General features: G+C 47.4%; 1 protein-coding gene across 1 annotated transcript; it reads left to right on the top strand.

Moving 5' to 3' along the window:
• The first annotated feature begins 7,953 nt into the window (after positions 1-7,953).
• MTNR1B (melatonin receptor 1B) lies at positions 7,954-26,699 on the top strand. Its single transcript, XM_040256507.1, has 2 exons — positions 7,954-8,176; positions 25,792-26,699. The coding sequence occupies exons 1-2, from the start codon at positions 7,954-7,956 to the stop codon at positions 26,697-26,699; spliced, it is 1,131 nt and encodes a 376-aa protein (XP_040112441.1).
• Positions 26,700-27,461: the final 762 nt, after the last annotated feature.

Below are 27,461 nucleotides of genomic sequence, written 5' to 3'. Positions count from 1 at the left end.
CAGAGGATTCCGTGTACGAGTGGAGGTGGGGACCAACGTAGGCCTGTGCTGGGTGAACAGTGGATAGTGAATTCTTGGGAACTTCAGACAAGTGCCCATTTATTCCCACGATGCTCCTGGGCACTGGATCAAGAATCCAGTATCCTCTTACCACAGGCCACTTTCCAGATCAAACCATCCCTGCCCTCAACGACAGATCATAGGGAGCCAAGTAAGCAAGTGGTGGCTGGCAGTTCTCTGCCCTCTGACTAACAGTGCAGGTGATGACAGGCCCTTCCAAACAAACCAATTTTCCACGTGTCATCCACGTCTTCTTTAATGACCCACCATGCTTGTCCGGTATAGGTGACTTCTGGGCCAAAGATACAGTCACTCCCATGTATTATGAGCTGTTTCTGCAAGCACAAAAGCAGACTCAAATCTCTATAAATTCAAGAAGGCTTCAGCTGGCTGTGGATATTAGTTTGGGGACAGGTCAGGCCTTGGCACGTTAACTTGGTTGGACAAAAAATAGCTGTCATTAAGCAGTCACAGAGAGAACCTAGAATGAGTCACTGGTGTTTAAAATTCTGTCCCAGTGGAACCAACAAAATTGATTGATGCGTATTAATGGAGAGACAGTGAGCAGTAGAAATTTCCAAAGTAGCATATAGATGAGAAAGTTTAGGGGAGGCATTCATGAGACAGTTGGCATGTGTATTCTGAATATGTTTAAAGGGACTGGGAGACCTGTACTTCTATGTACCTAGAAGGATATATTTGAATAAAAATTTATGTAATTTAAAGAGTAATAATAATAAAATTCTGCCCCAGGCTGAGTGTCCCACTCACTGGCCTTGGAAACGAAGGCACAGTACTGAGGCCCTCAGGGGCTAACAGCCAGCCTCTGGGGAAGACACCTGGTCTGCTGACAGCACCTCTGCAGAGACACTGGGTGTTCTCCTAAAATAGCTATGCCCCTGAGAGACAGGACACTGGTCACATACCCCCCCAAGCTGAGGCTCCAGCCCTCTGTCCCCAGAGATGGAATCCACATTGGCTCCTGGACCATCTTCCCTCACAGCTTGGGGACCTCAATTCCCTAATAGCTTGTCCCTTAACTGATTTCCCTGTGAACGAGTCCCATTGTCCCCAGGTTTCATAACCTTTGGGAATTTGTTTGACTGCATCCCATGGTATGAGGAACTTCCCCAACCAGGGATTGATCCTGTGGCCTTTGCATTGAAAGCTTGATGTCTTAACCACTGGATCACCAGGGAAGTCCTTCACCAGATTTTAAAAGAAAGCATTAAGATTTCAAAATGAATTTCCTTCCATAGAAATAAAAATCATCCCAACCATGGTGTAACACCTTCAAGTGAATCTTTCTGCTTATGATTTTCTGCTTCAATTTATTTTTACTAGGAAAATATACTGTTCTGGTAAATTTTAAACTATAAAAAAATTTTTTCCAATAAATAAAAAATTAAACAATTTAAAATGTATATATAAATTATATATGTGTGTGGGTATGTGTGCGTGTTAGTTGCTCAGTCATGTCTGACTCTTTGTGATCTCATGGGCTGTAACCTGCCAGGCTCCTCTGTCCATGGGATTTCCCAGACAAGAATAATGGAATGGGTAGCCTCTCTCTCCTCCAGGGGATCTTCTCAACCCAGGGATTGAACCCAGGTCCCCCAAATTGCAGGCAAATTCTTTACCATCTGAGCCACCAGGGAAGCCCAAATAATTCACTAAAAAACTCATTCTACACACTAAATAACGCATTCCAGACAGGGTAGAATCATAGAGAAACGCTGACCTGGAGTTCACTGGACTCTGAGGCAAGGGTCAGCCCCTTCTGCTTGAACATTGAGCTGTTAATTTGACTCAAATCTGAAATAACCAGGACAATAAGTCTCATGTGGATGTTTCCCCTGAGGGAAAGAAAAAGTCAGAGAAGGTAAAGATCACGCAACCAGTAGCGGAGAGGATTCACCTTCTGGCAGCCCTGGCCCAGCTGGGTCCCCAGGTCACTGTGCTGGTCTCTGCCCCGGGCCAGTGCTGGGTAACGGGAGGAAGACTATCCAGATGTGAGTTTTCTGTTGCCTTTGTTGTTTTGTCTTGTTTTCGTTCTTCTGTTGTAAAATATCCCTCTTTCCTGACTATTCTTCACTTCAGGAAAAGATTAGGGCAGCTTCACAATGCTAAGCTGTGGTATACCCTCTAAACAACCTTTATAAAAGCCATCTTTTTCAAAACCCATACAACCTTCTTCTTCCAGGGTTCAACATGCCCAACATTGTCAATCTTGCATTTTCTTGAGGTGGTAAGTGTCCAGAAGCTTTATTTTATTTTATTTTTAAAGATTTAAAAATTTATTTATTGGGCTTCCCTGGTGGCTCAGAGAAGGCAATGGCAACCCACTCCAGTATTCTTGCCTAGAAAATCCCAGGGGTGGGGGAGCCTGGTGGGCTGCCGTCTATGGGGTCGCACAGAGTCGGACACGACTGAAGCGACTTAGCAGCAGGTGGCTCAGTGGTAAAGAACCGGCCTGCCAGTGCAAGAGACTCAGGTTCAAGCCCTGAGTCAGGAAGATCCCCTGAAGAAGGAAACAGCAACCCACTCCAGTATTCTTGCCTGGGAAATCCCTTGGACAGAGGAGCCTGACAGGCTACAGTCCATGGGGTCTCAAAAGTGTTGGACACAACTTAGCAACTAAACAACAAGCATTTATTTATTTACACTCTGCTGGGTCTTCCTTGCTGCATGCAGGCTTTCTCCAGTTGCAGTGAGCAGGGGCTACTTTCTAGATGCAGTGCGTGGGTTTCTCATTGCAGTGGGTTCTCCTGCTGCAGAGCAAGGCTCTAGGGCACGCAGGGTCTACAGTGCTGGCTGTGTAGTAGTTGTGGCACATGGCCTTACTTGCTTCTAGGCATATAGAATCTTCCTGGACCAGGGATTGAACCTGTGTCCCCTGCATTGGCAGGCGAATTCTTTGCCACTGGACCACCAGAGAAGAACCAGAGGTTTTAACATTCCCTGACGCAAGAGCCAGACTGTCAGAGTTTGGAATCATCCTAGCTCTGAGATCCACTAGACAAATCTCAGTTTCTTCAAAGTACACAGTGACCGTATCCATTTCATAGAGATGTGAGAATTAAATGAAATGTCTCCTAGCACATAGAAAGCACTCATTATTAATTGTGGCTGCTATGATTATTTCTTGCACTATCAGTAAATGGGCAAGTGGCTCTTTTCAATCATGTTGCAAACTGTTTACTTGAAGAAATTTTGATTATATGCTTTACATATTTCACACTAGGGAAGTAAAAGCCATTATACATTCAATAAAACAATTGAATTTTGTCAGACAGCTGGGTTACAGACTCATCTTGGCCATTAATCAGCCACAAACCCTGGTGTGTTATTTGTCTCTGAGAGTCTGTTCCTTTCTTTTCCAGCTGGACCAGTCATGCCTGCCTCTCAGGCCTCACAGAGCTGATGAAAGGAAGTACGAGATGGCCTGGGTAAAAGCAATTTGGAAAGGTTTCAAGTATTATCCAGAGTGTAAGATATTATTGTTGGGGTGTGGGAAGATGACCTTCTGTGAGCACATTTCTATCTGCATTTGGACTTGGGGGCTGGCGCCAGTTCTACTCACTTTTGGAACCCTAGGATCCTCCATAGGTATTCAAAATGTCGATTTACTTTTTAAAGAAATCAGCCAAGAACGTTGAACTCTCTCCTCTGTGTCTCTCCCTTCCCGTTTCCGGGGTTTGAGTTTTCCTCACTGTGGGCGGCCACTACCAGTCTCACCTTTTGGGGAAGAACCTCTTCTGTTAAAAGGTCTTGGCCTGGGGCACCAGCAGCAATCCCCGCTGTTCCACACTTGGTCATCAATGCGGGAACTGCACTCCAGGCAGACATCCTCTCTGCAATGGAAGGGAAGTCTGCAAAAGCGGGGCAGGATGCAGACGTCTGCAAAAGCGGGGCAGGATGCAGACGTCTGCAAACTGCTCAGCAGATTCCACTTCGCATGGCATCAAGTCCAGAGTTGAGATGACTCTAAAGTCCAGTTCCTGCCACTTCTCTTGCCCCGTATCTCAGCCTAAGCTTACTTCTTCTAGAATGTCTTCTCAATTCTTTGAATGTGATACTCTCTGAAATCCCCATCACCTTGGATGTCATAACTCCAGCCTCCCTGTCATCATAACTTTCCCCCTAGGTTTGCTTTAGTTTGCCTTGTTGATAGTAGGGTGGATTCTGTTTCACTTGAAGATGTATGAATCACCCAAAGTCCATCATTTACGTTAGAGCTCACTCTCGGTATTATTCGTTCCATGGGTTCGAACAAATGTAATGACGTGTACCCACCATTATCTCACACAGAGCAGACTCACTGCCCTAAAAGTTCTCTGTACTCTGCCTAGTCATCTCTTTCTCCCCTAATCCCTGGCAACCACTGCTCTTTTTACTGTCTCCATAGTTTTGCCTTTTCTAGAATATAATATACTTGGAATCATATATAGTCTTATCATCTCCTGGAGAAGGAAATGGTAACCCACTCCAGTATTCTTGCCTGGAAAATCCCATGGACGGAGAAGCCTGGTAGGCTATAATCCATGGGGTCGAAAAGAGTCGGACACGACTGAGCAACTTCACTTTCACTATAGCCTTATCAAATGGCTTCTTTCATCTAGTAATATGCGTTTAAGTTTCTTCCATGTCTTTTCATGACTTAATATCTCAGTTCTCTTTAGTGCTAAACAGTATTTCATTGTATGAATGTACCACATTTTACCCATTTATCTATTGAAGGACATCTTGGTAGTTTCCAACTTCAGAAAATTATGAGTAAAGTTTCTCTAAACATCCATGTTCAAGTTTTTGTGTGGAGGTAAGTTTTCAACTTTGGAGAAACACTAAGGAGTGCAATTGATGGATCATGTGGTAAGAATGTTTTTAGTTTTGTAAGAAATAGCCAAGCTGTCTTTCAAAGTGGCTATAACATTTTTCTGACCTTTTAAGGCATGGCCTGGGCAGTTTTGCCAGGAGACAGCAGGCTGCAAGTTCCCCGATCGGGAAGATCCCTAGAGGAGGGCATGGCAACCCACTCTAGTATTCTCACCTGGAGAACCCCATGGACAGAGGAGCCTGGTGGGCTACAGTCCAGAGGGTTGCAAAGAGTAGGACATGACTGAAGCAATTTTGCACGCATGCACGCACCCCAATTCTTAATGTCCAAAGGTCTTGAGATATCTGTTGTGGATATGTGCATGATCCCAGTCTAGGCAACCCTGGGCAAATACTGTGTGTTTCATACACAATCAACCAATTGTGTGTCATTAGTGTTTCTGAGCTGGAGCGACATATGTTAGACTTAACTAATTGCTCTGGGGGCCACTGACCATCAGAGAAATGTTACTTTTTGTTTGTTACATGTGCACTTGCAAGAACGGGAAAACATGGCTGTCCCTTCTATGAAAATGCCTCAACTCCCAATGCAGAGGGTTCCCTTGGTCAGGAAACAGATCCCGCATGCTGCAACTTAAAGAGTTCGCATACCGCAACAAAGATCAGAGATCCCATGTGTTGAAACAAAGACCTGGAACACCCAAATAAGCAATTTAAAAAAAAGAGAGAGAATTTAGTTTATTTCATGCCCTTGGACACTATTGCCATCCAGCTGTGTCTTCCCCTCATCCCTGTCACTCACTACTCCTTATTTACTGGGGATTCACACCAAAATCATGAGTTTCCTTTTCTCTCATCGCCATAATACTCAGCCTGTAACTTCTCAAGTCCTTGACCTTCTCAGTTTCAACAAGCTTCCTCCAGTGACCCACCCCCATCATCATTCTCAGAGCCCTCACATCGATAGAATTCACAATTCTCAGAAACCTCAGTGTCAAGCAAGTCACTTTCCCAATACCACAAACTATTTTTTTTTTTCAAATTCACCCAATGCAACTCGTTAAATCCAACCCCTCCCATCCCTGACTCCCACCTCTTTCCGGTGACTAGCAGCCCCCTTTGTTTTTTCATCCTCTCCCATTTAAGGTCTTCCTGGGGGTCCATCTTCCCACCATGCCCCCCAACTTCCTTCTGTGAGCTGCTCCTCACTGGCAAATCGACATTCTGGGTGAGCTTCACTCTGCCTTCTCTTCATCCACCCCGAGCAGCTCCCAGTTGCTGCTACAGAGCTGCCAACAAGGCTGACGAGCTTCATTTTGAGCCGTCATCTTAAGCTGCATCCGGTCGTTTCCGTCTCCTGACACACCTGCTGCGTGCTCTTAAAGTTCCTGTTTTCTGCAATGACATTTCAGGCCTCCTGTCTTCGTCTCCTACACTCTTTCCCCTTGAATCCCAGCTAATGAGGTAGCCCGGAGCTCCCTGAGAAGACGGCAGCCAGAGAGGAACTCCCCCATCTCATGCCGATTTAGAAACACGTCCAAATTTGCACTGGCTTATGCTTCATTTCCCCTATAGGGGCGAAAACCTCTCTCTCCTAACAATAATCTGCCTTCCTTGGGCTCAGATGCGCTCACCTCTCAAGGCATTTATTGCTTTAACTATAATCTTCTGCAACATCACACCGTTAGCGTCCCTCTCTCGGTTCTTTTGTTTCTGTTTTGTGTGTGTGTGTGCGCAGAGTGGGAGAGTAAAATGTACATTAATAACACACATACGAATAACATCCCAGAAATTTATTCCATGATCTGTTCCAGTCACTCTTCACCTCGCATTGGGCAACCATTGTTCTGACTATCACCATAGATGAATTTCCCTGTTTTTGGACATCATACAATTGGAATAATAAAGAATGTACGCTTTTATATCTTGCTTCTTTAGCTCGACATAATACTGTTTAGATTAACCCATGTTGTTGTGTATCCGTAACTTTTACTGATGAGTCATATTGACAATTAACAATTGTTTTATCCATTCCTCTCTTGAGGGACCTTTGGGCTGTCTAGTCTACTATAACGAACCCTGCTCTGGACAATTCTTGCACAAATTTTTGGTGCACATATGTTTCATCTTCATTTCACTGCTGGTCAAAAAATGGAATATGTTTAATTTTATAAGAAACTACCAAATAGTAGTGACTGTACCATTTTTCATTCTCATCAAAGCAGGTACTTTACTTCTTTGCCAAATAGATTATCAGCCATTTTGATTCTAGTGATGCAAAAAGTGGGTAAGACAGTACCTGGCGTAAAATTACCCTGGAGAGGGACGAGCAATTGTTATTATAAGATTAAGTGCTCACATACTTTAAATAAAGGGCATCTGCGCTTCTTCTTTCCTATAACCATACTGCACTCCTCTTTATGGTCTAGTCCCTTCAAAAAACACCTTATAATAACCCCCACTATTGACCATACATCTCTTTAAGGACTGTTATGTTTAAAAAGATGTTCATAAGTATTGTCGCGGTTTTATAAAGAGGACAGGGCTGAGGCATCGCCAAGATTTCTCAGGTAAACAGCAAATAAATAGCTCAGGGTCTTCTTTCTCCTGCAGCTGCCTGCCTGATCTCTCCGCGACGCCTGGAGTTATGTATTCGCTTTAGAGGGGCAGCGCCCTTCTGACAGCCAATCAGCAGGTCCTGACGAGCAGCACCTTTTCCAGTCTGAAAATCTGGGTGTCCCTGGACACCCAGCTTCTTGGGCGGTGCCCTCAGGCGCTGAGGCCGGAACCGGGCCAGGCACGTGCTGGGCTCCGGGCGGCGCGCCGTCGCACCTGCTCCTGAGCGAGCCAAGCGGAGACGCGCTTCTTTCAGCAGCGCCTGCACCCCAAATGCTCCTACGTTTTTCTCCGCCCCCTGCCCACGCTTAATTAAGCATCTCGTCCAGGGGCCTCCGCACTGGCCTCCTCGCTGGTGCGCGGGGCTGGGCAGGGAAAGGGGCGCCCCGCCTGCGGAGAGACGGGGTGCGCCGTGGCTGGCGCGGCGCCGGCGCGTCCGGGATGCCTGAGAACGGCTCCTTCGCCAACTGCTGCGAGGCGGGCGGCCGGGCCGAGAGCCCCCGCTGGGCTGGCGCGGGCGGCGCGCGGCCCTCCGGGGCGCCCCGGCCTCCCTGGGTGGCGCCCGCGCTGTCCGCGGTGCTCGTCGTCACCACCGCCGTGGACATCGTGGGCAACCTCCTGGTCATCCTCTCGGTGCTCGGCAACCGCAAGCTCCGGAACGCAGGTGAGCGCTGCGCCCGCCGCCGCCTCGGCTCCCGGGGGCCGGGTCTCTGGTCTGACCCTGACCGCGCAGTCGGCCGCCCGGTCTGTCCTCCGCTCCCCGCGCCGCCTTCCCTTCTCTCAACAAGTCCCCCAGGTTGGTCTTGAACCCAAAATTAGGTTGAGTTTGCTGCCTTTCCCCGACGTGTGGCTCTTGCAAACGCACCGGGAAGCCCTTGGCGCATCAATGCCGGCGTGAATCGGATAAAGTTTTTCTCGCGCACTTCTTGGCAGGGCAGGGAGCTGTGAAAATAGCAGCGTCTGAAAGTCAAAGCTTTCCAAGGCGCTCCAATTTTTGCAGATTTGGATGGTGCCCCTCCGTGGCCACAGGAATCTCATCTTCAACACCTCCCTCCCCTGCCAAGCACTGTGGTTCACGCAGCACGTGCTTGGAAAATATTTACTGAGACAATGGGTAATTAGTGGAAACGCTCTAGAGAGATTTGGTCCTCATCTTGGTTCCAAACAAGAGTGCAAAGGCAGCCATCGACAGCCTCTACTTGGTCGGAATTGCGTTGTTTTCAAATAACCCCTGTCTTTAATGAAGACAGGGAATTCGTAGGACTAAACGAAGATTAAAATAATAATTTGGCAAAATAGTGTTGCAATCCTATTTCTCCCTTTCGATACACTCATTTCAACTTTCTCATATGTGGGTGTGCCAGGGAACAAAACCAGAGGGAGGGAGTCTCTGAACTCTGACCCCGAGGGTCATCGGAGCATGCTGATCATTCTAGCTTTTGGAGAAGCTCAGTGACCCGTTTGTCCATTTGTCGTTTCCCTGTTAGGGCCTTAGGGGCAACTCAAATGTTAGAGTGAATTAAAATGAAAAGATAGCAGAAAACCAATCAGATAACTTAATCATGCTTTTCTAAGGAGGCAGACCATTCAGAAAGGCTATTTCTAGTACATTGTTATAAACACTTTATGTGACCCAGTGACTCCCAAGATTTTTTATCTAAAGAACAAACAAAAATGTGAGCTTCTATCTGTAATATTGGAAACCACATTTGAAGTAATTGTATGGTGACAGATGGTAACTATTTATAGGGATCATTTTGAAATGTATAGAAGTATTGAATCCCTGTGTTGTATACTAGGAACTAACATATTGTTATAGGTTAGTTATACTTCAAAAACAAACTCAGAAAAAGAGGTCAGATTTGTAGAGCCAGAGGCAAGAGTTGAGGGCAGAGGAAACTGGATTAAGGCAATCTAAAGGCGCAGATGACCACTTCTAAGATGAATAAGTAGTTGGGATGCAGTGTACAGCATGGTAAATATAACTGCTGTATGTCACGTGACAGTTGTTGAGAGTAAATCCTAAGAGTTCTCATCACAAGGACATTTTTTTTCTGTTTCTTTTTGCATCTATTTGAGATGATGGATGTTCACTAAACTTCTTGTGGTAATCTTTTCATGGTGTATGTAAATCAGATCATCTTGCTTTGCTCCTTAAATATACAGTGCTGGGTCTCAATTACATCTCAGTTAAACTGGAAGGAAAGGAGAAGTTAAACTTTCTAACTCAGTCATTTCAGTAGTGGTGACTTTTATTATCTGCAATAACTTTTTCAAGATATTGTTGTATCCTTGGAATAGAGGCTTATCTTTTAGGAAAGAGCAGGTTAAAATCATTTTGATCATATTGTCTTTTGTAGCAGCCACAAGGATTCATTTCCTGCCCAGGGAAGCAGGGCTTCTCTCCCAAATTAACCAGGTGTTTAGAGGAGCCTTTGTGGGCTTCCTCCTTTGGGCGGGGTGGCTGGGGCCAGGTGTTGTTTCCTTTGCCTGAAGGAGGCAAGCTTCTTCTCCCCTCCTCCATCCGCAGGCAGCCTGGCCTCTTCTCTCCTAGTGAAGTTCACAGAGACCTTATTGATTTGAGAGTATGGCTGGGGTGGGTAATGAGTGTTAAAACACTAGCACTCCCTGTGTTCATCCTTACCGTGTCTTGGCGAATCTGCTACAGCCCAGCACCAGAAAAAAGAATTTAATACCATATCTGTGCGTGAAGGTGACGGTAGCTCTGTCGTGTCCGACTCTTTGCGACCCTACAGACTATACAGCCCATGATATTCTCCAGGCCAGAATACTGGAGTGGGTAGCCGTTCCCTTCAGGGGATCTTCCTGTTTCTGACAGTTTCCTGCCCCAGTCACGCAACTTAACCAGTTTTTATTTGACCCTTGGCTTTATTGCTAATGGTCATGAAAAATCATTTGGCAGACTGAAATTTCACAAGATGCCCGAACACCTACAGCACTTTAAATAGTTAGCACCCTTTCTACTAGTCATCGGCTTCCCTGGTAGCTCAGCTGGTAAAGAATCCACCTGCAGTGTGGGAGACCTGGGTTTGATCCCTGGCTTGGGAATATCCCCTGGAGAAGGGAACGGCCACCCATTCCAGTATTCTTGTCTGCAGAATTCCATAGACAGAGGAGCCTGGCAGGTTAGAGTCCATGGGATCACAAAGAGTCCGATGTCACTGAGCAACTAACATGCACACACACATATATATAATTTAAAAGAGTCGATTGTCAGGTTCAAAAAAATAAATAAATAAATAAATAAAAGAGTCGACAGGACTGAGCGACTTTCACTGCTATTTGTCAGTTTTTCCTCTTACTGAAGAGTTTGGAGTTACTTTAAGAAACATCTTGGACCTTTCTGTAATTGAGTCTAGGTCTTTAATTCATCCATATGAAGAAAACAGGGCTGTAATAATGAGACCATGTCTATTTACAATAACTCAGGCACAGAGCACACGTTAAAGTGACAGCCGCATTCTCAGCAGGTGTCATTATCCTCTACTAGACTATTATAAACTCAGTTTCTCTGTCTGGCAGATTCTTATTGTTAATAACAGGGGTGTTCCGTAGCAGTGTAGATGGTTAGATTGACCGTGCTTTTGTGGGCACGGGGGACCCCTCTGTCTGCAACTTCTGTGCTCATGCCTTGGGCTAACTTTCTCAGAGATGGCGCTAGGGCATGGCAGACAGGAAGGGAGGGAGGCAGATGCAGAGCACTGCGCCACTTAGAAGGTGAGGTCAGGAGTGTGTTTCCCTCCCTGCTGTGCTTCCGGAGCCTTACTCCTTGCATGGCACGGGAGGCTTCCCCGAGCGCTCCCTGGGGACCCTCCACACCCCAGGCTCTCCCGGAGCGTCTGGGGACTTCTCCCTGTGCCCGTCCCCGCTGTCCGTACCCTGTCCAGGCCTCGCCAACATCCACCCTGAATTTTCTGTTTTCCTCTTCTGCTTTTACAGAACCTCCCTCCATCACCTTCCTTCTTTTCGCTGTATTTTCAATTTCTCTTTCCCTTTAGCCCCTCTCCCTACCCCCACACACTGAGGATCCTTTGATTAAAAGAAAAAGTAATCTTGCCTTGGTCCTATGTGTCCTTCTAGCTTCATGACTCCTTTCTCCTTTTCAGCAGACGTCTGACTGTTTATATCCATTAAGCACTCATTGCTCCCCATTTCCCCTGAGCCCCCTGGGGCTGCCCTCCTGGGAGATGCCCTGCGCTGTGTGCCTCTGGGGGCCGCTCCCTCCCGGGAGCTTCCATTCCGGCGGCTCACCTGATGCTAGTTCTTGAACCTCCTTCCTCTCTTCATCTTTGAGACACCCGATCCCTGAGAGTCATCACTGGTTCCTTTGTTCCCCAAGTCCTCCTGACTTTGGTCTCATAGTATCTCTACATGCCCCAGTTCACACTCTTATCCTTCCCTAAACAAGCCATGTCCCTGGTCCCCAGACAGCTTTCCCCGCCCCTCCGCCCTCCCTGTCATCATGGCCAGATGCACCCCTGCGTCCAGGGACCACTTCCTGCATCTACAGAATGGGGCCCAGCCCCGGTGCCCCTGGCACAAGCCTGTGGGGCCGGCGGGACTCCCCAGGATCACAGCCCCGGCTCTCTGCTCTGGCTCACAGAGACGGGAGCTGCTGCCACCCGCTCCCGGCCTGTGTTCTCTGATGCTCTCTCTTCATCTCGGGAAGCTCCCCTGCCTCTTTTTGGCTGGAGAATATCTCCCTCAAATCCCTTACTACCATGGTGGTAAGTAGTTAAAACCCTGAGCTCGGGTTTGATCCCTGGTCAGGGAAGATCCCATATGCTGTAAGACTCAGCCAAGAAATGGAGGCTCCTTCAGGCTCTAAGAATGGCACACCAGCTGCAGACCTCAAGGGCTTCCCTGGTCGCTCAGCTGGTAAAGAATCTGCCTGTAATGCAGGAGACCCAGGTTCAATTGCTGGGTTGGGAAGATCCACTGGAGAAGGGAGAGGCTACCCATTCCAGTATTCTTGAGCTTCCCTGGTGGCTCAGCTGGTAAAGAATCTGCCTGCAATGCAGGAGACCTGGGTTCGATCCCTCCGTTGGGAAGATGCCCTGGAGAAGGGAATGGCTACCCACTCCAGCATTCTGGCCTGGAGAATTCCGTGGACTGTATAGTCCCTGGGGTCGAAAAGAGTCGGACTCAACTGAGCCACTTTCACTTTCTCTTTGCAGACCTCAAAATCGAATTTGACTAGGAAAAGAAGTAGCCAATGTAGAGGTAGACTATCTTCTCCCAAGACACTAGCTCAGCCCCTTCCTCAGCCCTCCTGCTGGTTGTTGGCTTTATAGTTAATATCATAAAAGGCGTGGTTGCTGTCTCCCCCCCCGAAGCCACCCAGTCCACACAGCACTTCCCTTGTGGTACCGCTCTGAGTTTTTTCTCTCCCCACAGGACTGTGAAATCATTGAGAGCAGAGACTTTCATTCCATTTCTGAAACTTAATCTAGGTCTGCTGAAACAAACTGAAATGGACAAAATAATCAAGAAAGCAGTGAGACAGACGGTATTAATTTTGCTTCATGAGGTGAGGTATCCTCAGCACCACTCACACCATCAGTACGAATCTCGGAGAACTAAATTGCCATGAGCACTAAAAGCCCAAAGTATATCTCATTCTTGTCCTCAAAAGCTGACTGGCACTTTCTCTAGAGTGTACTGACCCCGGTTGTTCCTCTGTGGTCAGCCGGTTCCCTAAAATTGTGCCCCAGTGACTCCTTAGGGAGTTTGTTTTTAAAGTTTTATTGGTGTATGTTGATGTTGTTCAGTCACTAAGGTGTGTCCGGCTCCTTGTGACCCCCGTGGACTGCAACACTCCAGGCTTCCCTGTCCTTCACTATCTCCCACCGTGTGTTCAAACCCATGTCCGTTGTGTCGGTGATGCCTTCCAACCATCTCATCCTCTGTCGTCTCCTTCTCTCCTGCCTTCAGTCTTTCCCAGCATCAAGGTCTTCTCCAAAGTCGGGTCTTCCCCAAAGTCAGCTCTTCACATCAGGTGGCCAAAGTATTGGAGTTTCAGCTTCAGCATCAGTCCTTCCAATGAATATTCAGGACTGATTTCTTTTGAAATGGACTGGTTTGATCTCCTTGCAGTCCCAGAGACTCTCAAGAGTCTTCTCCAACTATTTGAGCATAGTTAATTTACAACGTTGTGTTAGTTTCAGGGGGAGAGCAAAGTGAGTCAGTTATATATATACATGCATTCACTCTTTTTGAGATTCTTTCCCATCTACGCCATTACAGAGTACTGAGTAGAATCCCCTGTGCTCTACAGCACGTTCTTACCAGTTATCTGTTTTATATATAGTAATGTGTATGTGCCTCTTGCCCATTCTGGCTTGAGGCTACTCACTGTAAACCGCCTATGAAATGGAGCCTCCTGTAAGTACCCTGCACCATCCAGACTGTCAGCCACACAGAAAAGAGCTGAGAGAAACGTGTCCTGACTGTAATGCAGAGATAGTCTCCATCAGCTAGCGGAAGGCACCACGGCATCCATGGTTCCTGGCCTGCCGGCACAGGGACCCTGATCAGGAGCCACTGCCTGACAATGGATTCTTATTCTGCAGGTGGATTAAGAGGCTGTCGGGGAGGTGGTGTTAGTGAGTGGAGGTATGGCCATACTTAGGGCATTCCTGTAATTTGTAAGGAAGAAGGATGTGGAATATATCTGACGTTGGGATTACCCAGAAAGACATGGAGCGCTTGCTGAATACCCAGGTCCTTGTCTGGAATGCACTCTGTCGCTTGGACGCCCAGCAGTGGGCAGAGTCTGCATCATCTCTCACCCAGAACCACTGGCTGCACTGCAGACTTCCTGGGGGGGATTTCAGCCTGGCCCTGTTGGCATCCCCAGTTAGATTAGAGCAGATCCTGAATTGAGGAGGTAAATGGTGATTTATTTACACGTCACAGGCTGACCCTGAGGTGAAGCCTCTGAAGAGCCTGGAGGAAATGTTTAATGGGCCCACAGCCCCCGCCATCCAGGCATTACCAGGTAAGTGGCCCCGCCTCGGCCAGGCTTTATCCACCATCAAGCACTCCCGGATCCCTTGGGGGCAAGCATCTTCTGAGCTGCTGAGCCTTCAGGCTTTGGAGGGCTTCTTATCAGCTGAGAACCAAACTGCTGCATCAGACTCCTTCTCTGATGTTGCCTGAGCCTTCCAACTTCACATTTTAGCTCTAAGTATTTGCGCTTTACTGAGCAAAAATAGAAGCATTTTAAATCTCTTAATTATGTCTTTTAGCCAAATAGCCAGAAAGCTCATAATCCTTGTTAACTGCCCCCTTGGAGTCCTCAGTATCCCCGAGTGTGAACATTTTCATGTTAGACTGCCTGTTTTTCCTCCCCACAAAGTTTGGTGTCTGTATTTAGCATGATATGCTGCAAAACTCAGAAAATCCTGTGCCCCATAACGTCTTACAGTTTAAGATACTGATGGCTGAAAGAGGAAAACTTAGGGTGTTAAGTCCTGGTTCTGAGGGAGTTTACCCTTTAGAAGCAATGTCCTAACTTCACCATTCTCATCCTATAGGACTTCTCACATCTAATCTCCCAGGGAGCCTAGTCCAACATTATGAGCCTCTTTCTTGTCCTTTGTAATAATAATATCAAGTTGTCATAATTTTATGTAATTATAATAATATATGACTGATAATACAAATAATAATGCAGGTAATAATAATATAAAAATCCCCAAAATAGGTAATAGCTAAGATTGTTAGACTAAGACTAAGGCTAAGACTGTGAAGAAGGCTGAGCGCCGAAGAACTGATGCTTTTGAACTGTGGTGTTGGAGGAGACTCTTGAGAGTCCCTTGGACTGCAAGGAGATCCAACCAGTCCATTCTGAAGGAGATCAACCTTGGGATTTCTTTGGAAGGAATGATGCTGAAGCTGAAACTCCAGTACTTTGGCCACCTCATGCGAAGAGTTGACTCATTGGAAAAGACTTTGATGCTGGGAGGGGTTGGGGGCAGGAGGAGAAGGGGACGACAGAGGATGAGATGGCTGGATGGCATCACCGACTCGATGGACTTGAGTCTGAGTGAACTCCGGGAGTTGGTGATGGACAGGGAGGCCTGGCGTGCTGCGATTCATGGGGTTGCAAAGAGTCGGACACGACGGAGCGACTGAACTGAACTGAAGATTGTTATACATAGGCTTAGCAGATGCAAACTATTATATATAGAATGGATAAATAACAAGGCCTTCCTGTGTAACACGGAGAATTATGTTCAATATCCTAAGATTAAACCATAATGAAAAGGAGTATAAGAAAAGTAAGTGTATACATGTATAACTGAATCACTTGCTGTAGAGCAGAAATCAATACAACTTTGTAAATCAGCACATCATTGTAAATTTAAAAAAAAAGACTACTATGTGCTTTTTATGTGTTAGATAGAAGCCTCTCTCATTTAAAAGAGAGAAAAAGAAAAAAATCTTACAGTCTCTTTATCAAAGGATAGCCCTTTCCAATCACCAGTTCGTTTCCCTCCTCTTGAAGGCAAAGCCGATTAGGAGGGTGGCCTCCAGTGCAGAACCGTGTTCTCCAGCACTCACCAGGCTCGCCCTTGCTCACCCTGCTGATCTCCTAGCTGGCAGATGAGAGGGCACTGTTTTGCACTTTCTCACTCTTGTGATGACCAAAAACTCTACACGATTAATCCCTTTGACGTTTCTTTTTCCTGATTTCCTCTTGTTTCTCTTCTTGTTTTTGTTTTTTTTTTAATTCCTCCCCTCTTTCTCTGTTCACATATTCTGGGTGCTAATGTCTTGATCTGTAAAATGGAATCAGCTGATCCATCATAAAATCAGCCTTAAAGGATTCCTGTGAAAAACAATTGAGTCAGTTAGTGTGAGTGCATATTGTAAACATTAAGGTGCTATACCCATTGTTTTCTTGTGGTTATGGGTGTTAGTGGCTCAGTCACATCGGGCTCTTTGTGACCCCATGGACCCCACCAGGGTCCTCCCTCCCTGGGATTCTCCAGGCAAGCATACTGGAGGGGGTTGCCATTCCCTTCTCCAGGGGATCTTCCTGACTCAGGAATTGAACCCGGGTCTCCTACATTGTAGGCAGATTCTTTATCATCTGAGCCACCAGTTCAGTTCAGTTCAGTTCAGTTGCTCAGTTGTGTCCAACTTTTTGCGACCCCATGAATCGCAGCAGGCCAGGCCTCCCTGTCCATCACCACCTCCCGGAGTTCACTCAGACTCACGTCCATCGAGTCTGTGATGCCATCCAGCCATCTCATCCTCTCTTGTCCCCTTCTCCTCCTGCCCCCAATCCCTCTCAGCATCAGTCTTTTCTAATGAGTCAGCTCTTCTCATGAGGTGGCCAAACTATTGGAGTTTCAGCTTCAGCATCATTCCTTCCAAAGAAATCCCAGGGTTGATCTCCTTCAGAATGGATTGGTTGGATCTCCTTGCAGTCCAAGAGACTCTCAAGAGTCTTCTCCAACACCACACTTCAAAAGCATCAATTCTTCGGCGCTCAGCCTTCTTCACAGTCCAACTCTCACATCCATACATGACCACAGGAAAAACCATAGCCTTGACTAGACAGACCTTAGTCAGCAAAGTAATGTCTCTGCTTGTGAATATACTGTCTAGGTTGGTCATAACTTTTCTTCCAAGGAGTAAGCGTCTTTTAATTTCATGGCTGCAGTCACCATCTGCGGTGATTTTGGAGCCCCAAAAAATGAAGTCTGACACTGTTTCCACTGTTTCCCCATCTATTTCCCATGAAGTGATGGGACTGGATACCATGATCTTCGTTTTCTGAATGTTGAGCTTTAAGCCAACTTTTTCACTCTCCTCTTTCACTTTCATCAAGAGGCTTTTTAGCTCCTCTTCACTTTCTGCCATAAGGGTAGTGTCATCTGCATATCTGAGGTTATTGATATTTCTCCCAGCAATCTTGATTCCAGCTTGTGTTTCTTCCAGTCCAGCGTTTCTCATGATGTACTCTGCATAGAAGTTAAATAAGCAGGCTGACAATATACAGCCTTAACGTACTCCTTTTCCTATTTGGAACCAGTCTGTTGTTCCATGTCCAGTTCTAACTGTTGCCTCCTGACCTGCATACAGATTTCTCAAGAGGCAGGTTAAGTGGTCTGGTATTCCCATCTCTTTCAGAATTGTCCACAGTTTATTGTGATCCACACAGTCAAAGGCTTTGGCATAGTCAATAAAGCAGAAATAGATGTTTTTCTGGAACTCTCTTACTTTTTCCATGATCCAGCAGATGTTGGCAATTTGATCTCTGGTTCCTTGGCCTTTTCTAAAACCAGCTTGAACATCAGGGAGTTCACGGTTCACATATTGCTGAAGCCTGGCTTGGAGAATTTTGAGCATTACTTTACTAGCATCTGAGATGAGTGCAATTGTGTGGTAGTTTGAGCATTCTTTGGCATTGCCTTTCTTTGGAATTGGAATGAAAACTGACCTTTTCCAGTCCTGTGGCCACTGCTGAGTTTTCCAAATGTGCTGGCATATTGAGTGCAACACTTTCACAGCATCATCTTTCAGGATTTGAAACAGCTCAACTGGAATTCCATCACCTCCACTAGCTTTGTTCATAGTGATGCTTTCTAAGGCCCACTTGACTTCACATTCCAGGATGTCTGGCTCTAGATTAGTGATCACACCATCAAATTATCTGGGTCATGAAGATCTTTTTTGTACAGTTCTTCCTTGTATTCTTGCCACCTCTTTTTAATATCTTCTGCTTCTGTTAGGTCCATACCATTTCTGTCCTTTATCGAGCCCATGTTTGCATGAAATGTTCCCTTGGTATCTCTAATTTTCTTGAAGAGATCTCTAGTCTTTCCCATTCTGTTCTTTTCCTCTATTTCTTTGCATTGATCCCTGAAGAAGGCTTTCTTATCTCTTCTTGCTATTCTTTGGAACTCTGCATTCAGATGCTTATATCTTTCCTTTTCTCCTTTGCTTTTCACTTCTCTTCTTTTCACAGCTATTTGTAAGGCCTCCCCAGACAGCCATTTTGCTTTTTTGCATTTCTTTTCCATGGGGATGGTCTTGATCCCTGTCTCCTGTACAGTGTCACGAACCTCATTCCATAGTTCATCAGGCACTCTATCTATCAGATCTAGTCCCTTAAATCTATTTCTCACTTCCAGTGTATCATCATAAGAGATTTGATTTAGGTCATACCTAAATGGTCTCGCGGTTTTCCCTACTTTCTTCAATTTGAGTCTGAATTTGGCTATGAGGAGTTCATGATCTGAGCCACAGTCAGCTCCTGGTCTTATTTTTGTTGACTGTATAGAGCTTCTCCATCTTTGGATGCAAAAAATATAATCAATCTGATTTCGGTATTGACTATCTGGTGATGTCCATGTGTAGAGTCTTCTCTTGGTTTGTTGAAAGAGGGTGATTGCTATGACCAGTGCATTTTCTTGGCAAAACTCTATTAGTCTTTGCTCTGCTTCATTCCGCATTCCAAGGCCAAATTTGCCTATTACTCTAGGTGTTTCTTGACTTCCTACTTTTGCATTCCAGTCCCCTATAATGAAAAGGACATCTTTTTTGGGTGTTAGTTCTAAAAGGTCTTGTAGGTCTTCATAAAACCATTCAACTTCAGTTTCTTCAGCCTTACTGGTTGGGGCATAAACTTGGATAACTGTGATATTGAATGGTTTGCCTTGGAGACAAACAGAGATCATTCTGTCGTTTTTGAGATTGCATCCAGGTACTGCATTTTGGACTCTTTTGTTGACCATGATGGCTACTCCATTTCTTCTGAGGGATTCCTGCCCACAGTAGTAGATATAATGGTCATCTTGAGTTAAATTCACCCATTCCAGTCCATTTTAGTTCTCTGATTCCTAGAATGTCGACATTCACCCTTGCCATCTCTTGTTTGACCACTTCCAATTTGCCTTGATTCATGGACCTGACATTCCAGGTTCCTATGCAATATTGCTCTTTACAGCATGGGATCTTGCTTCTGTCACCAGTCACATCCACAACTGGGTATTGTTTTTGCTTTGGCTCCATCCCTTCATTCTTTCTGGAGTTATTTCTCCACTGATCTCCAGTAGCATATTGGGCACCTAATGACCTGAGGAGTTCCTCTTTCGGTATCTTATCATTTTGCCTTTTCATACTGTTCATGGGGTTCTCAAGGCAAGAATACCGAAGTGGCTTGCCATTCCCTTCTCCAGTGGACCACATTCTGTCAGACCTCTCCACCATGACCTGCCCATCTTGGGTTGCCCCACAGGCATGGCTTGGTTTCATTGAGTTAGACAAGGCTGTGGTCCTAGTGTGATTAGATTGACTAGTTTTCTGTGAGTATGGTTTCAGTGTGTCTGCCCTCTGATGCCCTCTTGCAACACCTACCATCTTACTTAGGTTTCTCTTACTTTGGGCTTGGGGTTTCTCTTCATGGCTGTTCCAGCAAAGCACAGCCTCTGCTCCTTACCTTGGACGAGGGGTATCTCGTTACAGCCGCTGTTCCTGACCTTCAACATGGGATAGCTCCTCTAGGCTCTCCTGTGCCTGCGCAGCCACCGCTTCTCGGGTTGCTCCTCCCGGCTGCCGGCCCTGGCCTCTGGTGTGGGTGGCTCCTCCTAGCTGCCACCCCTGGCCTCAGGCTCGGGGTAGCTCCTCAGGGTCACTGCCCCTGGCCTCGGGCACGAGGTGGCTTCTCTGGGCCGCCCCGACCTTGAAGGCAGGGTGTCTCCTCCCGGCCGCCACTGGCCTTGGACGCGGGGTAGCTCCTCTCGGCCATTCCTGCGCCGTCGCAGCCTGGCACACTAGGCCGCTGCCCCTGACCTCGGACGTGGGGTAGCTCCTCTCGGCCGTGCTTAGTGCGCCGGCTCGCAGCCGCCTGGGAGCCACTAGGGAAGCCTTCTTGTTATAACCAAGTCTAATTTAGTATAAAATGCTTCCATAAGAGTTTCCAAGCAATGCTTTGATGGTTATGGTATAAGATTTTGTGGTAAGCATCTTATAGAGCTTCCCAGGTGGCCAAGTGGTAAAGAATCCACTTGCCAAGCAGGAGACGCAGGTTTGATCCTAATCCCTGGGTTAGGAAGATCCCCTGAAGAAGGAAATGGCAACCCACTCCAGTATTCTTGCCTGGAGAATTCCATGGACAGAGGAGGCTGGTGGGCTACAGTCCACGGGGTCACAAAGAGTCAGATATGACTGTGCCACTGAGCACAGCAAAGCAATAATCACTTTAGTTACTTATTCAGTTGATGCTTGTGCTCTTAAATATATTTTTAAGTGGTTAAAATATCTCCATCTTATTTTTGCATATGCTATTTGCTTGCTAAGTATAAGTTAAAATTATGTTAGATTTCAACTGAGCCCTTGTATGATTTACCCACACGATCCAGGGTTTTCATAATTTAATTTTGGAAGAAAACAATGTCCACCCTCAAAGAATTTGGGGATTAATTAGGAACTCTGTTTTTTTGTTCAGTCTCTAAGTTGTGTCTGACTTTATTTTCGACCCCATGGACTGTAGCCTGCCAGGCTTCTCTGTCCATGGGATTTTCCCAGGAAAGAATACTAGAGTGGGTTGCCATGCCCTCTTTGAGGGAATCTTCCCAGCTCAGGGATGGAACCTGGGTGTCCTGCACTGGTAGGCAGATTCTGTAACACTGACCCACCAGGGAAGCCCAATTAGGAGCTTATGTTAATATGAAAGGACATTGTTTCAGTATTTGTGAAGAAGTCACATTTTTAATAAATTACCTATTCAGTTATTTCAAATGCCTATCCCTGAATATAACTAATAAGAATATCTCACATTTGTTTGAAGATTATTATTATTTCTTAAATCCTTTCCCATGCAAGATCCCATTTGAGGTAAATAGCCATCCTGGGATGGAGGCAGGCCTGTAAGAAGGGCCTTTGTGATTTGTAGCTGTTCCCTTGGCTGGTTGTGCTTGACCAGCCTCATCCCCACCCCACTGCCCACTACCCTCAGCCCCAGGATGACTCGATTCTTCCCCACTGTTCTCACCTCCTCATGCTGGTCTCCTGCCCAGCTCTCCCTACACAAAAAGGCAGTTTCTATGTCTCTTTCCCCAACAGCACTGTGGGCATCTCAGTGGCAGGGGCATGTCTTTCAGCCATCACTGTGCCCTACCCAAGCATGATAGGTACTCAGTGGACATGGCACACATTTTTGAGTAAGTGAAAGATAGAGGAAGACCTCAAGGCATGGGAAGTTTAACCTTGTTGGAAAGGATTACAGAGATGATAGTGTTAACTTCCCCATCATAACACTTACAGCATCTCACTAAAAACTGTATTTCATTAATTTACATGGCTGCACTGGGTCTTCGTTGCAGCATGCCTCCTGTCTTCGTTGAGGCATGGGGGTTCATTAGTGGCTGCATGCAGGATTTTTTTTATTTACAGCATGCAAGATCTAGTTCCCTGACCAGGATCAAACCTGGCCGCTCTGCATGGTGACCACTAGATCACCAGGGAAGTCCCATTACGTCTCACTTTCATTTCATTGTCCCCTGAATGAGACCATGAGGTTTGTAAGAGGAGGAGATGCGTCGTTCTTGCTTAACACGCTACCCTCAGCGCCAGCATAGTCAGAGCACCCGGCTGAGCCACCAGGGAAGCCCACAGTCAGAGCCAGTACCCAGTAAACACTCAGCAGTATTTGTTGAGCAAATGAGTCCACAACTATCTATTTCTGCATTGCTACTTTTAGCTGAAAGAGCAGAGACAATTTAAAACCAACACATTCTTCTTAGAAGATAGAGTGGGCACAGCAAAGAGGGATGCGGAATTCTTATGAAGACCAGATAGCTCAGCATCTGCTGGCTCTCTTCCACATTAACACATCCCCACTGAGGACTAGATTTCCTGAAAAAGGAAAAGTAGGCCAAGAGGGAGGGGACCGTGGTGGCTGTGTATGTGGAAGGATGTGCTTTGTGTATGAATACTGGAAGGAGTTCCATCCATATTAATACAAAGCCCTGTTGAGAAGGTCTGTCTCCACTAACATGCCCTGTCTGATGGAGGCCGATGGAAAAAGTCACGCCAAGGCTTCTGAGATAAATGCTCGTTAGAGGCCTGTGCCCGGGGTGATGAGCAGCTCTGTGCGTCCTGCTCGATTTCTTACCTGTCTGTAGAAAATGGGACTGGAGAACTCAGCCTCCCTTTGACTCTCCTCTAGACAGGGCCTGGCTTCTTAGAGATAGGAAACACGGCAAGAATTTTATTCCTCTAATTTGGAATTTTGTCAAGAAAGTCTGGAGACGATAGGACGTCTGAGCAGATGGATCTACAGCAGGAACTGGTTGATTTCAGCCTTTTAGGAACAGCCAGAGTAATGGGGAAGAGTAATTGAATCACTTTCCATGTGGAGCTGAATGTGTTCTACCCACTGTTCACAGGCTGTTTGCCGCCACTGGGGCGTTATTCCGGGCTGGGTCAGGTTAACACCGCAGAGCTTGACTTGCTTCCTGAGAAACAGCGGGCTGAGCCGCACCTGCTCCCAGCTGCTCGAGCCTTTGTCCGCCCGTGCTTGCAAGGGCTGGAAGCTCCTTTGCCACCCCGCCAGGAGGCCGTGGGCCCTGCGGAGGCCAGCATCCCCACGTTGGAAAGAAGGGATTGTTGTCACAGAAATAGCCATGCCACGTGTGTCGGAGGAGGGGAAAAGAGGGCTCCAAAAATAAAGAACAGAACTGACAAAGCAGTCGTCACAGAGAAAAGAAGTTCAGGGACTTGGTCAAGTTAAAAAGTAACAGCACTGAGATTACCCCAGGTCACTGCAACTTCCAGTGCCCACTTCCAAATGTCAAAACAACAGTTAATTTCTTTTGTGTGTGTTCCACAATGGCGGCGTCAGTTTACATTCCCAGCAACAGTGTGTTAAGGTTCTGTTCCCTCTCGGCTACATCCTCAGCAACATTTGTTATTTGTGTTCTTTTTGGTCATAGCCATTCTGATCAGTGTCAGGCGACATCTTCCTGTGGTTTTGATTTGCATTTCTCTGATGCTTAGTGATGCTGAGCATCTTTTCATAATCCTGTTGGTCATCTGTGTGTCTTCTCTGAAAAAACATCTATTTAAGTCTTCCGCCCATGTTTTGATCAGTTTATTTATTTATTTACTTTATATTGAGTTTATGAGCTATTTGCATTTTGGATATTAACCCCTTATCAGACATACCATTTGCAAATAGTTTCTCACATTCAATAGACTGTCCATATGATCCATCAATTCCACTGCTGGTTATATGTCTGAAAGAAAAAGAAAATACTAATTCAAAAAATACATATGCACCCCAATGTTCATAGCAGCATTATTTGCAATTATCAAGGTGTGGAGGCAATCAACAGATGACTGGATAAAGAAGATGCGGGGTCTACACATACACAGTGGAATCTTACTCAGCCGTAACAATGAGTGAAGTTTTGCCACGTGCAACCACTTGGATGGAACTGGATGCCATTCAACTTGGTAGAATAAGTCAGACAGAGAATGACAAACACTGCGTGTTTCCATTTCTATGTGGAATCTAAAAATAGAACAAATAGTGACTATAACAAAAAGAAGCAGGGTCACAGATACAGAGGCAAACTCATGGTTATCCGTGGGGTGAGGGTATGGGGGAGGGGCAGCATAGCAATAAGGGATTCAGAGAGAAAAATACTATGTGCAAAATAAACTTTAAGAATTGCACAAGGAATACAGAGAATATTGTATAATAACCTTAAATGGAGTATAATCTATAAAAATACTGAATCACTATGTTGTACGCCTGAAACTAATACAATATTGTAAATCAACTATAATTATTCCTGAGTCATCTGACAAATTTGAAAGAGGCAATCCCTCACTCTCTGAGACCCAGTAAGGTCTAAGTAGTAGAGTCAGAAGGGCTTCTCAAGTGGTGCTAGATGTAAAGAACCTGCCTTCCAGTGCAGGAGACATAAGAGACACTGGTTCAGTCCCTGAGTCAGGAAGATCCCCTGGGGGAGGGCATGGCAACCCATTCCAGAATTCTGGCCTGGAATCCCATGGACAAAGGAGCCTGGTGGGATACAGTCCATGGGATCACACAGAGTGGGACACGACTGAGGCGACTTAGCATGCATATATGCACAGTGGAATCAGAAACTGAAATCTACCAGTGGAGACAGAACATGGGGGTGAGAATTAAATGAAAAAGCAGGAGGTTCCCCCACATCCCAAGCAGGCCCTGAGATGTGCCCTTCTTGCCTGTAATACCAGCATGAAATAATTTGAGCGGGATTTTCTCCCATTAACTAAACAGAGTCCTGAAATAGTAGAATAGGAAGGAATCTCACAGTTTACCCTAAGGCAGGGTTCTCCTCCACCATCCAACCTGTATTTGAAAGTCTCAAGAAACAGGGAAGCTCACTGCTTGGAAAGCACGTCCACATGTCCAAATGAGCTCCTTTCTATTCAGTTACACCCTGTTTCCTTCAGACCCTTCGCTGGTGGCTCAGATGGTAAAGAGTCTGCCTGCAATGCAGGCGACCTGGGTTTGATTCCTGGGTCAGGAAAATCCCCTGGAACAGGGCTTGGCAACCCACTCCAGTATCCTTGCCTGGAGAATTCCATGTTCAGAGGAGCCTGGAGGGCTACTAGTATGTGGGGTCGCAGACAGTCAGACACAACTGAGTGACTAACACTTTTCCCTCAGATCCTAACTTAGCTCTGGACTCGGGAACAGTTGGGTCCTGAGAACTCCCAGGGAACTAACAAATGTCTTTTCAGCTGTTTCTGAGTGAGGTGACCTCAAGCATCTGAGGCTAAAACAGACATTTTAAGAAGCCTGCTTGTGGGTCTTCCAGCTTCCCCAGGAGTCTTCCCTGAGGTGGGGTGACAATGTGTATCTGGACAGGGAGGACTTTCTCTACCTTGTAGGTTTGTTTGTAGCTACAGGTATAGAATCTGCTTTTCCTGAGGGTCTGACTTGGGGGCACTCCCGACTGAGTGGCTCTGAGCCCCCTTTTCCCAAACCCCCTTGGGATCAGACCTGGCTCTTCTGATTGCTGTGCCTTTTGGGTCCTTTCCATCGGCCAGGTGCTTTGAACCCTTGAGGTGGTCACTGCAGCCTCTGCAGGGGCCCCCAGATGCCGGGTGATGGTGGCACATCGGAGTCCTGGGAGAGTCCCTCCTGGGAGGGACAGAAGCTAGAATATTCTAGAACATTCTAGAGGATGGAGATCGCAAGGTCTCCTCCTGACTCTCTCTGCCTGTTTCCTGCTCCAGGTAACCTGTTCTTGGTGAGTCTGGCGTTCGCTGACCTGGCCGTAGCCTTGTACCCCTACCCGCTGACCCTTGTGGCCATCTTCCACGACGGCTGGGCCCTGGGGGAGGCGCACTGCAAGGCCAGCGCCTTCGTGATGGGCCTGAGCGTGGTCGGCTCTGTCTTCAACATCACCGCCATCGCCGTCGACCGCTACTGCTACGTCTGCCGCAGCGTGACCTACCACCGCCTCTGCCGCCGCCGGCACGCCGCCCTCTACGTCGGCCTCGTCTGGCTGCTCACCCTTCTGGTCCTGCTGCCCAACTTCTTCGTGGGGTCCCTGGAGTACGACCCGCGCGTCTACTCGTGCACCTTCGCGCAGACGGCCAGCGCCGGGTACACGGCGGCCGTGGTGCTCGTGCACTTCCTGCTGCCCGTGGCCGTCGTGTGCTTCTGCTACCTGCACATCTGGGTGCTGGTGCTGCGCGCCCGCAGGAAGGTCAAGGCGGAGAGCAAGCCGCGCCCGTGGGCCGGTCGCGTGCAGAGCTTTCTGAGCATGTTCGTGGTCTTTGTGATCTTCGCCATCTGCTGGGCGCCGCTGAACTGCATCGGCCTCGCCGTGGCCATTGACCCCGAAGAAGTGGCTCCCCGGATCCCAGAGGGGCTGTTTGTCTCTAGCTACTTCCTGGCCTATTTCAACAGCTGCCTGAACGCCATTGTCTATGGGTTCCTGAACAAGAACTTCCGCAGGGAATACAAGAGGATCGTCTCTGCCCTCTGGAACCCGCGGCGCTGCCTGCAGAACTCTTCCAAGGGCAGCCAGGCTGAGGGCCCGGGCAGCCAGCCTACCCCCGCTGATAGCGCCCGGGACCCTCTGCAGGCAGATAACCTCCCACCTGATGCCCGGCCGGGCGACGCACTCAGGAAATGATAGGAGAATCCACTCCTCGGGGGAGGTCAGCCGCCCGGGCTGTGCCAGCCTGTCAGAGGACAGCGTGCGGCTGGGGGCCTTTCACCCTGTGGACGAGAAGCCCCTCAGCACGCTGGGGTCAGACAGTCAGGGACCCCTGCAGGTCCTGGAGGCCGCGTCCTGGCGAGAACATCGGGCCCAGCCTGCCCACAATCCGGGTGTGCCGGGCCCGGTCCCTCACGGGCGAGGAAGGAGCAGAAGGCAGAGGGGCCTGGGGTGCAAGAGGCGGCCTCCTCCCCACTGCTGCCCTCCTCTTGGGCCTCCTGCTGCTTTCGCCCCTTCCCTTGAGGGGCTGCAGGAGTCCAGGGCTCCTGTGTGAGCTAGGCTGGAAGGAGAAGCTCTGCAGGGTTAGATGAGGGGCGCTCTGCAGGTGCCGCTCAGAGGACAGCATCTGCACCCCGCCCCCACCAGGGTCTCCCCTACACACGTGTGTGCGTGTGTGCAAAGCCACACACACCACATCACACACACACCCTGTATACACTGTGCACACCACTCACACCACACCACAGACATACTACACACACACACACCCTGTATACGCTGTGCACACCACTCACTACAGACATACTACACACACACACACACACACACACACCCTATATACACTGTGCACACCACTCACATCACACCACAGACATACTACACACACACACACACACCCTGTATACACTGTGCGCACCACTCACACACTACAGACATACTACACACACACACACACAC

This window comes from Oryx dammah, unplaced genomic scaffold (genome assembly GCF_014754425.2).
Source record: "Oryx dammah isolate SB20612 unplaced genomic scaffold, SCBI_Odam_1.1 HiC_scaffold_15, whole genome shotgun sequence".
Lineage (NCBI taxonomy): Eukaryota > Metazoa > Chordata > Mammalia > Artiodactyla > Bovidae > Oryx > Oryx dammah.
Note: the sequence above shows the minus strand (reverse complement) of the source record. Positions and strands in the feature narration are given on the sequence as shown.

Excerpts from the sequence above, each read along its gene's own strand:
- MTNR1B (XM_040256507.1), top strand. The coding sequence starts at position 7,954 with ATGCCTGAGAACGGCTCCTTCGCCAACTGCTGCGAGGCGGGCGGCCGG. Across the intron at positions 8,177-25,791 it reads CCGCAAGCTCCGGAACGCAG|GTAACCTGTTCTTGGTGAGT; the intron begins GTGAGCGCTGCG and ends TTCCTGCTCCAG.